The sequence below is a fragment of the Lagopus leucura genome, unplaced genomic scaffold (assembly GCF_019238085.1).
Source record: "Lagopus leucura isolate 7727_CA_CO unplaced genomic scaffold, USGS_WTPT01 Super-Scaffold_810, whole genome shotgun sequence".
Lineage (NCBI taxonomy): Eukaryota > Metazoa > Chordata > Aves > Galliformes > Phasianidae > Lagopus > Lagopus leucura.
In genome coordinates, this window is record NW_024962261.1 from 12,022,228 (window position 1) to 12,037,967 (window position 15,740).

General features: G+C 40.5%; 1 protein-coding gene across 2 annotated transcripts; it reads left to right on the forward strand.

Moving 5' to 3' along the window:
- The first annotated feature begins 2,274 nt into the window (after nt 1-2,274).
- On the forward strand, nt 2,275-15,375 carry ERAP1 (endoplasmic reticulum aminopeptidase 1). 2 transcript variants are annotated; one of them, XM_042866128.1, is made up of 18 exons: nt 2,275-2,841; nt 3,645-3,783; nt 4,947-5,081; nt 5,637-5,757; nt 6,110-6,264; nt 6,843-6,956; nt 7,764-7,895; nt 8,436-8,567; nt 8,717-8,800; nt 9,151-9,314; nt 9,820-9,899; nt 10,191-10,374; nt 11,644-11,800; nt 11,890-12,074; nt 12,774-12,935; nt 13,533-13,673; nt 13,784-13,865; nt 14,988-15,375. In XM_042866128.1, exons 1-18 carry the CDS (start codon nt 2,384-2,386, stop codon nt 15,132-15,134), a joined length of 2,772 nt encoding a protein of 923 aa, XP_042722062.1. In that variant the 5' UTR covers nt 2,275-2,383; the 3' UTR covers nt 15,135-15,375. The 2 variants fall into 2 exon arrangements, with proteins under 2 accessions (XP_042722062.1, XP_042722063.1); XM_042866129.1 differs by having other exon boundaries at nt 9,154-9,314.
- Nucleotides 15,376-15,740: the final 365 nt, after the last annotated feature.

Genomic DNA, 15,740 nt, shown 5'->3' on the forward strand with positions numbered 1-15,740 from the left:
TCTCCTCTCCTCTCCTCTCCTTTCTGTCTTCCTGTCTGGTTGTACAAAACAGATTTTATGTCAACACACAAGTTCTTTTTTCTTGTATTTTCTTTTCTTTTCCTGAGTCTCATCCCCATCCCACTGTGTGATGAGTGAGCACAACGCAGTGTGATGCTTAGCTGCCTGCCAGTTTACACCACAACACAATCATGCTGGAATCCCCCACACTCTACAATCCCCTGCTCTGCTGCAGAATGCACTTGGACTGAACCCAAAGATGTTTAACGAGGCACAATGTTGGTGCAAGGTGCTGCACTTGGGTCAGGGCAATTCCAGGTATTTATACAAACTGGGGGAAGATCTCCTTGAGAGCAGCCCTGTGGAGAAGGACTTGGATGTCCTAGTGGATGAGAAGCTGGACATGAGCCAGCAGTGCTCGCAGCTCAGAAGGCCATCTGTGTTCTGGGCTGCACTAAAAGAGGAGTGGTCAGCAGGGAGAGGGAGGTGATTGTCCCCCCTCTGCTCGGCTCTTGTGGGGCCCCGTCTGAAGCACCGTGTCCAGGCCTGGGGCCTGAAGCACAAGGATATGGAGCTGATGGGGCAGGTCCAGAGGAGGTCACAAAGATACTTAGAGGATTGGAGCATTTGTCCTACGAAGAAAGGCTGAGGGAGCTGGGCTTATTTAGGTTGGAGAGGCTCCAAGTAGACCTTGTTGTGGCTTTCCAGATCTCAAGGGGAGCTAACAAAGAGGGAATCGACTTTTTACACAGTCTAATAGGGACAGGACATGGCAGAATGGTTTTATACTAAAATAAGAGAGATTTAGGTTAAATGTTGTAAGAATCCTTCTTTGTTTTTTAGCTCAAAGCTTGCTTCCTGAGGTATTTTTTGTGATAAGACTGACTTGTCTAGAAGATGAGTGATGGGTGTTGTCATGTGGCAATCAACATCACTGTGTGGACAATTTTACATCTTTGGAGCTGTTTGCCTTCGGAAGAAGTGCTCAGGACTGTTTACTGGTGGAAGACCTAGCCTGTGACCAAATAACTCCTGTTTGCTATGGGAGACTGGGGGATGATGCCGCTGTATCCTGTGAAGGCAAGATACAAGTTGGCACCTCCCTGCTCCCTCTTATCTGCTGGCAAGGCCAGGAAAATAGGAACAAAGGAGTTTCCTGCTGAGATCCCAGAGCCAGAAGCTGCCACTCCAAGAGAGCTGACTCAACCACTTTGGATTTGAGCTGTCACTCCAAAGACAGCTGACTTGACCACTTCGAAAGCACTGAAAAGGGGCCATAATCACCATTGTAACCGTTGTCATCATCTTCGTCAACAGAACAACTCTGCCCAATGACTCACCACTACTGAAGATCAAAGACTGAACTACGAGCCACGCTGGATCCATGGTGGTGACTATCTCCTTCTTGCTTCTTATAAAGACTCCTTGCTTCTTCTTTCCTATCTTTTCTATTGCCCTCCTTCCATTCCCCATTACCCTAATTCATAATAGTGTCTGTCCTCCCCTTTCCCATTTTCCTAATTAAGATTTGTAATAAACTGATCGGACCAACATTTGAACTGTTGTTTCTTAATCTCACGCCGGGTATATAGATAATAAAAGAATCTCCTCTCCCTCCTATAAATTGGAGCGAGACAAATGTTAGGAGGAAATTCTTTACTCAGAGGGTGGTGAGGCCCTGGCACAGCTGCCCAGGGAAACTGTGGTGCACTGTCCCTGGAGGAGTTCAGCGCCAGGTTGGATGGGACCCGGGCAGTTGAGCTGGTGGGGGGCAGCCCTGCCCACGGCATGGGTTGGAGCTGGGTGGACTTTCAGGGCTCTTCCGACCCAAACCACTGTTCTATGATTGCCTCAGAGATTTCCTCAGAGCTGTTCAGAAGCCGCTTGGTGCCGCATGGTGCCGGGCACCCTGCTCCGGGTGTCCCTGCCGGAGCTGAGCTTAGAACAGCTTGACCCAGCAGTCCTGCCAACCTCAGCCGTTCTGTGATTTTTGGAGCAATTCTGCTCCGCGGCAACAGCTGAAATACATGACAGCGCTCGCTCAACTTACAGCGGTACTCTTTGGCAGCAAACGCCTTGTTTTAATCACGGAGCTACTGGACAGCAAAGCAAGGCGTATCAGGTTCCAGCAGCCGGAGCCCTACCAGCCGTGCCGCCGCCGGGGGACGGCACCGCCGAGCTGACACGGCCCGGCCGCGCCGCGCTCCCCCCGTCCCCCGCGGCGCGATGGTCGCACCGCCGGGAAGCGAAAGCGAAAGCGAAGGTAGCGCCGCGCGGGGCCCGCAGGCCGCAGGTACCGCCTCGGAGCTGTACGCGTCCGAACGGCGGCGATTTGGAGCTTTCTTTCCTTGTGCGGGTGGTCGCCACCGGCAGCCGGTCCGCCATGGCAGCGCCGCGCTGGGAGGTGGTGGTGCTGGGGCTGGCGAGCGTGGCGTGGTGTGCCGCCGATGCCCAGTTTCCCTGGGACGAGGTGAGGCTGCCCAGGAGCGTCGTCCCGCTGCACTACCACCTCCTCATCCATCCCAACCTCACCACGCTCACTTTCACCGGCACCGTGGACATCGACGTCGCGGTCGCGCAGCCGACGAAGGCGGTCGTCCTGCACGGCAAACGCCTGCGCGTCACCAGGGCTGCCATCGAGGCGGAGGCCGGGAGCACCTGCACGGTGCGGAACGTGAGGCTGCTGCGGCATCCGCCCCGCGAGCAGCTGGCGCTGCTGGCCACCGAGCCGCTGTGCGCCGGGCACAACTACACCCTCCGCATCCAGTACTCAGCGAACCTCTCCGACTCCTTCCACGGCTTCTATAAAAGCACCTACAGAACTCAGGAAGGAGAACTCAGGTATTTGCTGGCTGTTTGTTGTTGTTGTTGTTGTTGTTGTTGTTTTTCTTTTTAAAGCACTAAATATGATTTCTTTGATTTTTCTCTGGCTTTAGAATTTGTTATTGCCTGCTTTAGGATTTTTTTTTTTTTTCTTTCTGGAAACCATTCTTGAGGTTTCTATTGCAATTGTGAAATAAAATCTAACCAAATTGTGCAATGGGAAGGGACTGCCTTTTTTTCAGATAGCGATGGGGTTCATAGAGTTGTATAACAATAGAAAGGTTTGGGTTGCAAGAGCCCTGAAAGCCCACCCAGCCCCAACCCATGCCGTGGGCAGGGCTGCCCCCCACCAGCTTCGCTGCCCAGGGCCCCATCCAACCTGGCCTTGAGCGCCTTCAGGGATGGGGCACCACAGCTTCTCTGGGCAGCTGTGCCAGGGCCTCACCACCCTCTGACTAAAGAATTTACTCCTAATCTATAAGGTTTTGACTGTGGCTTTAGCAGACCTTGATCCAACAACGTATCCATTGATTTCCCTTGGGCATGGCGAGAGGAAAAGGCTGACGACTTGTTGGGCTCATAGCAATTTTTCTCTTATTCTGCAGTCCTTTCCAAGGTGGTTTTTAATAAACTTCATCTGCTCACCTCAGTTCCCCTCTACAGTTTCAGAAACAGCAATTCTTGAGTTAAAGTGCAAAACATCATAATAGTACATATAGTTGTTTCCTTAATATGAAATTACTCGGTTTTTAGACAGGTGATAAACCCTGTGGATGTGAAGATGTGTGGACTACAGCTCCTTCTTTCTTTTTTTTACTTAGAGTGCTTGCATCAACTCATTTTGAGCCAACATCTGCAAGAATGGCCTTCCCGTGTTTTGATGAACCAGCCTTCAAAGCCAGGTTTTCAGTTAAGATTAGGAGGGAACCAAATCACCTTGCATTGTCCAATATGCCACTGGTAGGTAGATACGTTTAACGTTGTGCAATTGCTTGGTGGCCATTAAAACAAGAAAGTAAAATGAGAACTTCCAAGCATAGGAATGCTTGGCCTAAACGTTACCTCCTTTCTTTTATGACAGTGGGCTATTGCTAGTAGTTTTGACACAAGATTAAAAAGGAATGCAGAAAATTATGCATCCAGTGGGTTCCTGCTTCTTAGCAATGGTTTGAGAATGTTCAACATGATGTGGCTTTGATAACCTGTATTTTATTCACCAAATGCTTTCCATCATTGTCATAGATTTTGAAGATTAATAACAAAATATGTCTGAATACAACATGACACGATTCCTGTGTATTACCTTAATTACCTGCTAAAAAGATCTTTCATGTAAAAAAGAGATAGTTTGGCCTTCAGAAATATCTCAATGAAAATGCAGTACCCTGTAATGACTCCAAATGTTGCTTGCAGTTACAAATATGTCTGCATAAAATAGGGTAAGTTACATTTTACCCATCTGATCTTAATTTCTGCATGAGAGATTCTTTGTAAGTTCTTCTGTATTACCAGTTCCTGGTTTGTGAGGAAGGAATATTACCTCCCCATACACACAAAGTAGCTCTCTAAAAAGGAAATATTTTGAAAATTGGTTTTAAAAAAGCAGTTCTTACATAGAGAAATGGATAGAATGGTGGGGTTTTTTTTTTTTTTTTTTTCATATTTGGTGAGTCTAAGTTATTTAGCTAGGCTTGTATGTAACCAAAAGGAAAAATGGATAACTCCAACAGGTGACCCATCTTGTTGTCAATTAGATACTGAGACAGCTGATCATTGTCTGAAGTTTATTTCTCTCATGAATAATAATTAATGTTTAGATTTAGACAATTTAATTTGATTGATGTGCTGTCACACACTGAAGAAAATTGAGGCAGCAACCAGTATTTTTCTTTATTTAGTTTTAGCAATGTTGAAATAACTTGTAAGTTTCACTTCTTATGAGTGAAATTACTTGTATGTTATGTTTTCTTTGTGTGGGGAGGATAGCCATGGGAATTGATTCTTTCCAATGTATCTTCAAAGTGGTCTCAATAAAACTGAAAAAAAACCCATAGCAATTTATGATCTGAGAGTCCTCATGCATACTAGCAATGAATGATGTGCTGTGCTTGTTATTTTTTTAGGTGAAGTCCGTGAATATAGCCTCATGGCTTGTTGAGGACCATTTTGATACCAGTGTCAAGATGAGCACTTACCTTGTGGCCTTTATCGTTTCGGATTTTAAGTCCATCAGCAAAGTAACCAATCATGGAGTTAAGGTAGATCTTTCTCAGTTTCTAAGAGCTTTGTAAGAAGATCTGTATGGAAACATACAGTTTACTTTTCAGTTAAATCATTGCTTTTAAACATCCTGAAGTTTTTCGTGAATTAAAAGACAGAATGAAGAAGGGTTTGTAATTAGATGATTGGATGATTAGTCAAAACCTTTTAGTAATATTCTTGCTTTTTATACATGTACACTGTGTGTAACATTGTCACATGTAAGAGAAAAAGGAAACGAAATATTGTTTTCTTAGAAAATCAAGAGAAGAATATATCTGTGTAGCTTGAACAACTCCAGCATGATAGGGGTGGGAATTGTAGAAGTCTTTGTGGGAGTGTACTGGCTGCAGAAGTAAGTTAGAATTTGTATTTTTAGTTTTTATCATATTTTTTCTGGATTGTTAAAAACCACTGTTGCATAAGAACGGTGCTCTATGAGCACTCTGTGCTCTGGAGTCACTTTTTATGTTCATTCTAATAGCAGTGTAAAAGAACAAATGACATAAGGTTTTGACGGTGGTATCAAAATCCTGCTTGCTTGTGTGCTGTAGATTTCCGTATACACAGTACCAGAAAAGATCAACCAGGCTCATTATGCATTGGATGCAGCAGTAAAACTTCTAGACTTTTATGAGGACTACTTCAGCATTCCCTACCCCTTACCAAAACAAGGTAAGGTAATAATATTTTTAAGAACAGAGAGAAAAATAGTCTAGAGTTAGTAATTCATGTAAGACTGGGCTGACTGGCTCACAAGCTTTTATGCTTTTGTGCTTTCTTCGTCATCTTGCTTAAGAGTAGTTTTAAAAGCTGCATTGTGAACTGAAAATCCTTGTATTCTGTATAGAACTTCTTTGAAGTATGTTTTTGCTATTGCATTTGAGGAACCCCTTAAAAGTATGTGTGGTATATGTGATATGTGTGCCTGCGCGGGTGCTGTGGTGAAGTGGGATGAACAGGTAGCTGGGTTCTTGCTGGGTAAAATAATCCTAGCAGTATTTTAATGTTTTGTTTTGTTTTCTAGATTTAGCAGCTATTCCTGATTTTCAGTCTGGTGCTATGGAAAACTGGGGGTTGACCACATACCGGGAATCTGCGTTGCTGTATGATCCTGAAAAGTCCTCAGCATCCTCTAGGCTTTGGATTACTATGATAATAGCCCATGAGCTGGCTCACCAGGTGAGATTTAGGAATAACAATAAAGTATCAGAATGGGCCCACAAAGTGGTCAAGGTTGGTGGATTCTGTGTGGATGAGGGGATGTTGGGACTACAAACTGAAAATAGCTGCTCCAGCCTGAGGGTGTTCTCCTCTGAGCAGTGAGGACTATTTCCAGTAAAGAAGTCTAGTCAGGCTGCACAGACATGGAAGGCTGTAGATGTATTTATTCTGGTAAGTTTGGTAGTTCAGTGGGGCCTTTGCGCCATCGTCAACCATCGCAATTAGCTGTGGGGCCTGGATATAGATACATAAAGGTTTGGAAAATATTTATATCTGGCTCCCCTAACAAACTTGTTTAATTTACAAGGTTTCAAGGAATGGAAGTGGAAACCAGTGCTTTAGAGTTTTACCATAAAAACAACAAATGAAAGAGCCCAAAGCTAGCTATGTTACTAAAAAGATCCTTAAAAAGTCAGTTTTTAAGGACCTTTAAGGATCCTTAAAATAATATAAATTCAGTTTCATGCAGGTCAGCAGTAGCTTTTGTGACAAGCTGGGTACTTAATTTCAGGAGTTTGGTGTTTTTGTTGTTTCAGTGGTTTGGCAACCTAGTTACCATGGAGTGGTGGAATGACCTGTGGTTAAATGAAGGGTTTGCAAAGTTTATGGAGCTCCTGTCAGTAAACATAACTCATCCAGAACTGAGAGTTGTAAGTGGTATTTCCTGCATTTTTATTTTAGATCTGTCTTCTAAGACCAATAATTTGTATGGTAAAGACCATGCAGTTTTGTGCTGTGAAACACTTCTTAATTTCATTTTGAAGGAATTGTCTGATCTTAACTCTGAAGGGTGGGAATGTTGATTGAATAGCGTGTAATTATTTTCAGAAACTGATGATGGAAGTTAATGATTGTAATGAAAGTGCACTCTTTTTTTTTTTTTTTTTAAGTTATTTATATTTTCAAAAGTGTAAAGAAGTGATTTTGTCTTTCTCTTAGCCACATACAGTCAAACTTAAATCCTAAGTAATAAGTAATGTAAGTAATATCAGTAATTCTGCAATTTTGCATAGCCCCACCAAAGTGAGATGCACTGGGAAGATCTGTGCAGGATTTTGCTATAAAATTACATTGGAATGATGATGAAGAAATTCACCATTGCATTTTTTTGTTTGTTTTATTGTTGTTCTTGTGTTTTCTTTTTTCTTTGTTTAATGGTTGCTGACTGTTCTTTTTGTCATCAAAAAGATGTTGGAGTGTGCATGTGCTTTTGTGGAGTTATTTTCAGCTCTCACTAACTGGTCTGTCTAAGTTTGTTCAGACTGGTAGAAGAAATTTGCATCTCTTATGTTAATGTCAGTGTTTTTTTCTAATGCTCTGCAATAAAAAGAAAGATGTACGTTGCTTTCCTTGTGTGATGTAAAGATGATGAGGCATGGATTGTAATGTGAACTAACGGGAACTCAGTAGTCACTGAGCAAAATGTAGTACCAATAATCAGTTCTGCCTCCCATTAGGAAGATTATTTCTTAAGAAGATGCTTTGATGCCATGGAAGTGGATGCGTTAAATTCATCCCATCCTGTGTCTACTCCTGTGGAGGATCCAGCTCAAATTTTAGAAATGTTTGATGAAGTTTCATACGAGAAGGTAAAATAAGTAACTAACTGCTTCTATTTTCAATTGTACTGAAGGTACACTATGGCTGTGATGTACTGATCCCAGTCCTTTGTACCAGGAATCCCTGAGCCAAGGCGTCAGCACACATTTTTATGAACTTGCCTAATTCCTTGTCCAAAGCACATGAATGAAGTTCAAATGGTGGTTTTCCTTTTCTGTCTAAAAAAAAAAAAAAAAAAAAGGTTTTACTCCCTCTTCTCTGTTCTGTATCAATTTAAACCATTAAACCGTTATTTCAGATGCTTAAGTCAAGCAGCATTTTTCAGTGTAGGATTATATGGTGCCCGTTCCATATAGCAATTAAAAAAATAATAACAGTTTACTCAAGCCACTATATTTTTAAGAATTATGACTTAAATATATATAAAGCTCAGTTGTTTTTTGATCAGAGACAAGTAAAGCCATAGTGCTATTTGGATGAGTAGCATGCTGAAAAATTACCAAAACAAGCATTTTGCTGTCTAAGGAGTGGTGCTATAAACAGTTTGTCACTCTTTTTTTTTTTTTCAGGGATCGTGTATATTAAATATGTTGAGGGACTTCCTGACTGCAGATGTGTTTAAGGCTGGAATTGTGCAGTACCTACAGAAATACAGTTACCAGAATACTAAGAATGAAGATTTGTGGGACAGTTTGACAAATGCAAGTATTTCTTTTACTCTCTTTTTTTTTTTTTTTTTAATCAAATTTCATAGCTTTTCACCAGTAATTTCTTTCTCTTGTACACTAAAGAAGACTGCAAACACCACTTAAAGCTATTACATCAACGGGTGACTGAAACTCTTTTACAGATTTGTCCCACAGTAGATACTGAAAAAAGTGAACTACAGGGTGATGGCTTTTGCAGAAGAAATCAACAGTCATCTTCAAATGCAGTAAGCATCTAGTATTTTACTCTGTAGTATTTGGAAGTTTGACATGTAACACTCATATGTCCTCATGTTACTATCCTGTGCTGTAGGATTGGTACCTGGACATAAATCCTACTTCTGTGCCCAGTGCTGACTGGAAAACTGCACTACTAGTTGGTAGTTATGTAAAAGTGTCCAAAGGGAGATCAGCCAGAGATGTATTGATATCCCATGTTCCATCCTAAACTTTTCTATACAGAGCTTACAAATTCGCAGCAGCTTTTATTCGGTGCTTTCCTACTTAAGTCTATTTCATTGTCATTGTACTCCATCTGTCTTCCTCCTCTTCTTACATGTCTTTTTCTCTCACTCAGCAGCACTGGACCAAAGAGACTCTAGATGTGAAGGCAATGATGGACACTTGGACACTGCAAAAAGGTTTTCCCCTGGTAACTGTCACCGTGAGAGGAAAGAATGTCCATCTGCAGCAGGAGCACTACAAGATAGGAGTACATTCTCTCTCACCCACAGAAAATGGGTAAAGAAAATGGGTAAATCTCAGGGCACAGACTACAGTACTAACCTGTCACAAACACAGCTAAACAGTAAGAGCTTTTACTCTTGTTTCTTAAAGAATGCTGCCTGAGCAAACTAGTTGAGTGTCTTTGTGCAGCTCAGTACCAGCACCACTGCTGCAGTAGGTGCAGTTGGTGAGACTCTGAGTACCTGGTTGGAGTAACAGATGCTTCAGAGCTGCAGGGGCTGGGCACCTTGGTGAGCTGAGTAAACCTGCACTGCAAACATGCTACTGGAACTAGGCTTGGAAGTTCTTACTGTTGCAGCTTCACTGTTAATCTTCCAAGCAAACAGAATTAAAATTAGCTAGATGCATGTGGGTCTGTACTGAAAATGAACAGAAGTGATTGCAGCTCATGGCTGTCATCTGGCAGGTAGAAGATACTGCTCAGCTGTTAGGCTGAGCTGAGTTGGAGAAGGTTTTACAAAGCTTTTTCATTAAACAAAGCACTTCTGTTTTGCAATAGGTACTTGTGGCACATTCCACTAACCTACATTACCAGCAAATCTCACACTGTTCAAAGATTTTTGATGAGAACCAAAACAGGTAATTTCTTTGACTAATTTGATTAACTTGTTCAAAGTTCAAAAGCTTTTTAGCTCTGCTGTTGTTTTTTTTGTTTGTTTTGTTTGTTCGTTTTGGTTTGGTTTTTTTTTTCAGAATTGACAACAAAATAAGCTTTTTTTTTGTTATCTGAATAACATCACTATACTAGTCTCTTACTGTATTCAGCCATGTTGGAATTCTATTTAAATCTCTGAAATGAAACAAATTGTGGGTCTAACCCTAAGCTGTATTTGATTAATTAACAAAAAGGAGTTATATTTATGTTTGCAGATGTCATAATCCTTCCAGAAGAAGTTGAATGGCTTAAATTCAATGTGGACATGAATGGTTATTACATTGTGCACTATGAAGATGACGGATGGGATCGTCTGATCAACCTTTTAAGAGAGAATCATACGATAATTAGCAGCAATGACAGAGCAAGTCTTATTAACAATATATTCCAGCTTGTGAGGTAAGATGTTCTGTCCACGACAAAATACAGACCAGAGGACATAGTAATTCTCATGCTCCAAACAGTCCCTCGTGTGTTTGCAACAGCATGTAGCTTACTGTTTGAGTCTCGTTTTTGAGAAGGAGGGTTTGCAACTGAGTTCTCTGTGAAATACAGTATTTGCTGTGTTAATTGTTACTTCAGAGTTCATTTTTCACAGGGAAGCAGCACATATACATGTGTGCCATCCCTAACAATGACCTGTTTATTGTAGTAGTGAGGTCTGTCAGACAAAATTATGAGACTTAAAACTCCTTGAAATGGAGCCCTTGAGCTCTCTGCAAGCTGAGGGTTTTTTTTTTAAGACACTGTAACTCTTTCTACTATGATATCACACCAGGTCTTCTTAGGTTGCCTTTAACTATTACCCTCTTAAGCACTGAAGACATTGAGAATGCAAACATGGCACACATTTGGTGAGGTGAAAATGTATTCAGTCATGGATCTGGCAGAGACTGCAGTAGTAGAATGTATTTTGTCCATTGCTAACATTGTGCTAAGGTCTGCAATCAAAATGGAACCTATCTGTTTTTGTCAAACCTCTCTTTTCTTTCAATGTTTTGCTCATAGTCCTACCAATCTCTGCTATAATTTTAGCTTCCGAGGAAGGTAGGTTGAATATTCAAAACCTGGATTAAAGTGTTCTTTGAGGACACGAGGTGCTGTCAGCACATCTTCACACAACCTTTTAATCTCTCAGTGAATTTTTTGCAAGTGAGCTAGTGCTGGGGAGAACATTTATATGGAAGTACTGATGTTTACTAGGACTGTCAAATCTCTGTATCTCCTGCACCACAGGTAGCTGTCCTTTCTCAAGTCTAAGAAAGGAAAGCACGGAAATTAAATTACAATTTCCCTGGTCCAGCTGAGGAGCAAGAAGGCAATTAAGTAGATTCTCTAATAAGTAATTCTTAATAAGAATTAATAATTCTAATTAATCTAATAAATCTAATTAATAATTCTCTAATAAGTAAATCTAAGTAGTAATTCTCTAATTCAAATGGAGTTTTTTTAGACCAGAAGAGAATCAGAAGTTACATTCTCAGCATGAAGTTTCACAGAGGAGAAAATGAATAGATTTTAAAGGGGGGCAAAAACATTTCATTTTCAGTGCAGATGTAGTGCAAGTATACCAATGTAAGGTAATGGACTAGGAGAGTGATTCTGCTTTTAAGCTTGTCTTATGAGCTTAATTGTAAATTGTTTTATCTTCTCCTTTCCTCTCCTTAGAATAAAAAAACTGTCAGTTTCTAAAGCTTTTGATTTAACTTTATACATGAAACGGGAAACACAGATCATGCCCATACTCCAGGGTATGAATGAGCTGGTTCCTATATACAAGCTCATGGAGCGGAGAGATACAGATGGCACAGAAAAACAGCTAAAGGTAATATGTTAAGTGTCTACAACTTGGTAACTCTGCTTGTACCTTGCAAAGCGCGCTTTGCATAAATATTTGTTATTGCCTTATTTTAGGAATATATAGTCAATCTATTTAAGGACCTAATTGACAAGCAGCTTTGGAGTGATGAAGGCTCAGTGTCTGAGAGAATGCTTCGGCAGTCCCTGCTAGTGTTTGCATGTGTGCGCAGGTACCAGCCCTGTGTGGACAAAGCAGAAGAGTATTTTTCAAAATGGCAGAAATCCAGTGGAACCTTAAGGTCTGTTTTGTAAATACTATTCCCTTTTCTAGGGTTGTCTTTTTGATTTCTGTTTAATTATAGCAGCGTTAATTTATGAGTTCTACTGCAATTTTTTCTGCAGTCCGAAGCTGAGTCTAGTTTCATTTTTCAAGTCTTAGCTTCCACTTCTTCGACACTTTGTTGAATATCTTATACCCAAACCATCAAAGACGTCATGTGGTACTTCACAACTTTTTTTGTTAGAAATGTTCCGAAAAGTGAAAATTATGTGTGAATGTATTCCCTCTTTTACATGTGTAAGAATAGGTAGCTTCTGTTCATGAACTTGGCCTAATTCATATTTCTCATCGTGACATAAGAACTCTCTAAAACACCCTTGAAAACATCTCTTGAGAGATTGTTCTGGGCAGGCCAAAAATGTCCACATTGGTATCTGACTAAATACAAAACAGCTGTGAAAAGAATATTCAAAAGTAAGGAAGAAAAACAAAATAAAAGGAATGAGTCCAGCAATTCAGGAAATCACTTCCAGGGCAGTAACAGCACCATCATACAGCCTGTGTTTTTCAGCAACAGGCGTTGCTTTCTAATACCCATGGAGGACCAATATTTCTTAACAAATTGTCTGTTGCGTCAGCTGAAGCATGGCACAGCTGTATTCCTACATACATTCCTAGATGTGACACGGAATGTAACTTGATCTTCAATTTTCTGTAGGCTGCCAGCAGATGTGAAGACAGCAGTATATACCGTTGGAGCACAGACATCTGAAGGTTGGGATTTCCTCCTTAGTAAATACCAGCACCACTCCTTCAGTGTAGACAAAGATAAAATTGCATCAGCTCTCAGCCTCACCAGGAATAAGGACAAACTTCAGTGGTGAGTGGTGTGTTACACAAAAAAAGTGTGTTAGAGGGAAGATACACCAGTTCTGAAACAGGAACGAGAGTTGCTCCATCTTGTTTCACAGCTGTTAGTTTCAGGATTTCTGATATGTTTTATGGAGTTAATACAGTAAGAGGCTGCAGCACTTCCTTTCGTGGTTTTAGTGCCAGTAGTAAATCTGCAGTAGCGAATTGGGTTAAAATGCAGAGCTGTTCTGATACCTTTCCTTTGCTTGACAGACACTTTTTTACCTTCATAATTACTTTGGTTGTAGCTAGATATGCTGTATGTTTCTTACAAAAACCTGATTTTTCCCTGCTTTTGAGAGCTGAGCACTACTGAAGTTTTCAGGTGTTCAAACACTAATGCTTGATGCAGGTCTATCAAGTAACTGTACTTGTGAAAGTAATATTAATGGAGAAGGTGCACATACACCATAAAAAGCAGTTCAAAGTCACCACAACGAAATTATGTGTCAGGACCTTTAGGAATTTGAACTTTTTACAACAGTAGAAAATATTGAGGGGAGTAATCATTTGTCATTATTATCTACTGGTCTAAACAACTTCAATTTCTGTTACTAATTCTTAGGCTAATGGAGGAAGGTCTGCGTGGTGACATCATAAAAACTCAGGATTTCCCATACATTATTGTGTCTGTTGCCAGAAATCCATCTGGCTATCATCTTGCTTGGACCTTCTTAAGGGAAAACTGGGAGAAACTCATTGAAAAGTAAGGAACAGAAGTTGTTTCACTCCTGTCTGCACCCAAGCATATATTAAAACACTATTTCCTACAAACTAATAACACACTTTCTGAGTGTAGGTTATTCTTTTTGCTAGATTTGAACTCGGTTCATCATCCATAGCACACATTGTCACTGGAGTGACAAATCAGTACTCAACAAGGCCACAACTTGCACAGGTAAGCCGTTCACTGGAATAAATGTTTGGAGTAAGTTTTAACATCTTAAAAGCATGACTGGTTATGAATTGTCCAAGTAGTATCCAGTATTTTCCTTGGAGATGATTACAGCAATAGAGTTGGATTGCTTAAGGCAGAGCATTAAGCTGGTGGCAAGAAGGATGGGTTTTGTTTAGGCAGAGGAATTGGATGTAGAGTATAAATGTGTATGCTCAAGAGCTTACAGCATCCCTCTGAGAAGTACTGAAGGAAAAAAAAGGAGGTTTTTCACTGAGCAGTGATGGGCAAATATGTCATAAATGATAATCATTTTGTTCACTTATTCCACCATCTTTGTCAGTGTCAAAGAAAAAAAAATCAAGGCTGGTCAGTGTGCAGATTCATATCCCCACAAGAACCTCAAAATTGAACGCCTGGTACTTTCTTTTCAGAAGTTGTCTCTGCTGCTGCCAGTTTAAGATTTCCTGATTCATAGCAAAATATAGGCAGTAGTAGTATGACCAGAATAAATCCAAAATGAAAGAAAACAAGGAGAAGTACATTGTTTTGTACTTGGTTCTCAGCCCTCTTAGATCCAAATGAACTCAGTGAATGTGCCTGCAGTGTGTTGGCCACTGCCACAGACTGCGGGGATGTTTCTGTGCACTGCTCAGACGTGTGGCTGCATCTCCCTTGAGGATCTGCAGGGGTTAGATTTTGTGGGGTTTTTTTTCCTGGTAGAAAATTGAAGGAGGCATGGACCTCTCCATGTAGAAAAATCTTCTTTGAATATTTTATCATCAACACTTAATGCTCTCTGTGGTGAAAGTCTGTGCTGACACATAGCTGTCCTTGGTGCAGGTGCCACAGCTTCAATGACCATAAGGGTTTGTTGAATGAGCAAAGGACAGATTCCTCCCATACAGCATTGCATTATTTCAACTGGATTTTTAAAAATAATTAATTTTAAATGTAATCTCCATCAGTTCTTGGAATAGAGCAGTTATGAAACTTCTAAGATAACTCTTTGTGTCAGATGGTTGTCAGGTCAAACACCACAAATTTCTTGCTATGAAAGTAGGAGATGCTGCTGCCTCTTCATTCATCTGCTACTCTTTCACTTTTTTTTTTTTTAACTAACAGGTAAAAGAATTCTTCAGTTCTCTGGAGGAAAAAAGTGCACAGCTTCGTTGTATCCAGCAAGCCATTGAAACTATTGAGGACAACATAGAATGGATGGACAGATATTTTGAGGAAATCAAAACATGGCTGCAAAAGAACCAGCCATAAATTAGGATAGCTTGTTTGTATTTGTTAGAAATAATTGAAAGGCACTGAAAATACAGGGCTGGAGGGAAAGCTAAGCCTGAGGCATTACTTCTTCTGGAGGAAGCTCTCAGCCTTCTGCTGCTGACTGAAAATATTTTTGTATTTTTAAGTCACGTCAAGGAAAGGAGAATGCATATTTTGTGTGTGTGAATCTGTGTGAATCTGAGTTTAAGATGATTAAACAGTTTGTTTTAGCTGTAAATTTTGCTTTTAGTGATCCCTTGGACAACTAACTGAAATGCAACTACTGCTGTAAATACTCATTGGTGGTTAAAAGGACAGATAGTCATTTGTAATGAGCTTTATTTGTTAGCTCTAAGATGATGATAAGGATTATAAGGTAATTGCTCAGACAGTTGATGAATATTATGAAAGAGGCATAGTTAAGAGAACATGAGTTGAAATCTTCGAGGTGTTTTTATTTTTATTATATATATTTTTAATACATAGTAGTGAATGACCTTTTCTGCTTACCTACAAAAACCCTTCAACTCAAATACTAATAGTAAAAAAAAAAACCAAAGAAAACTAATTGTCATAGGTGCCTAAGATCACTTGATTTCTTGC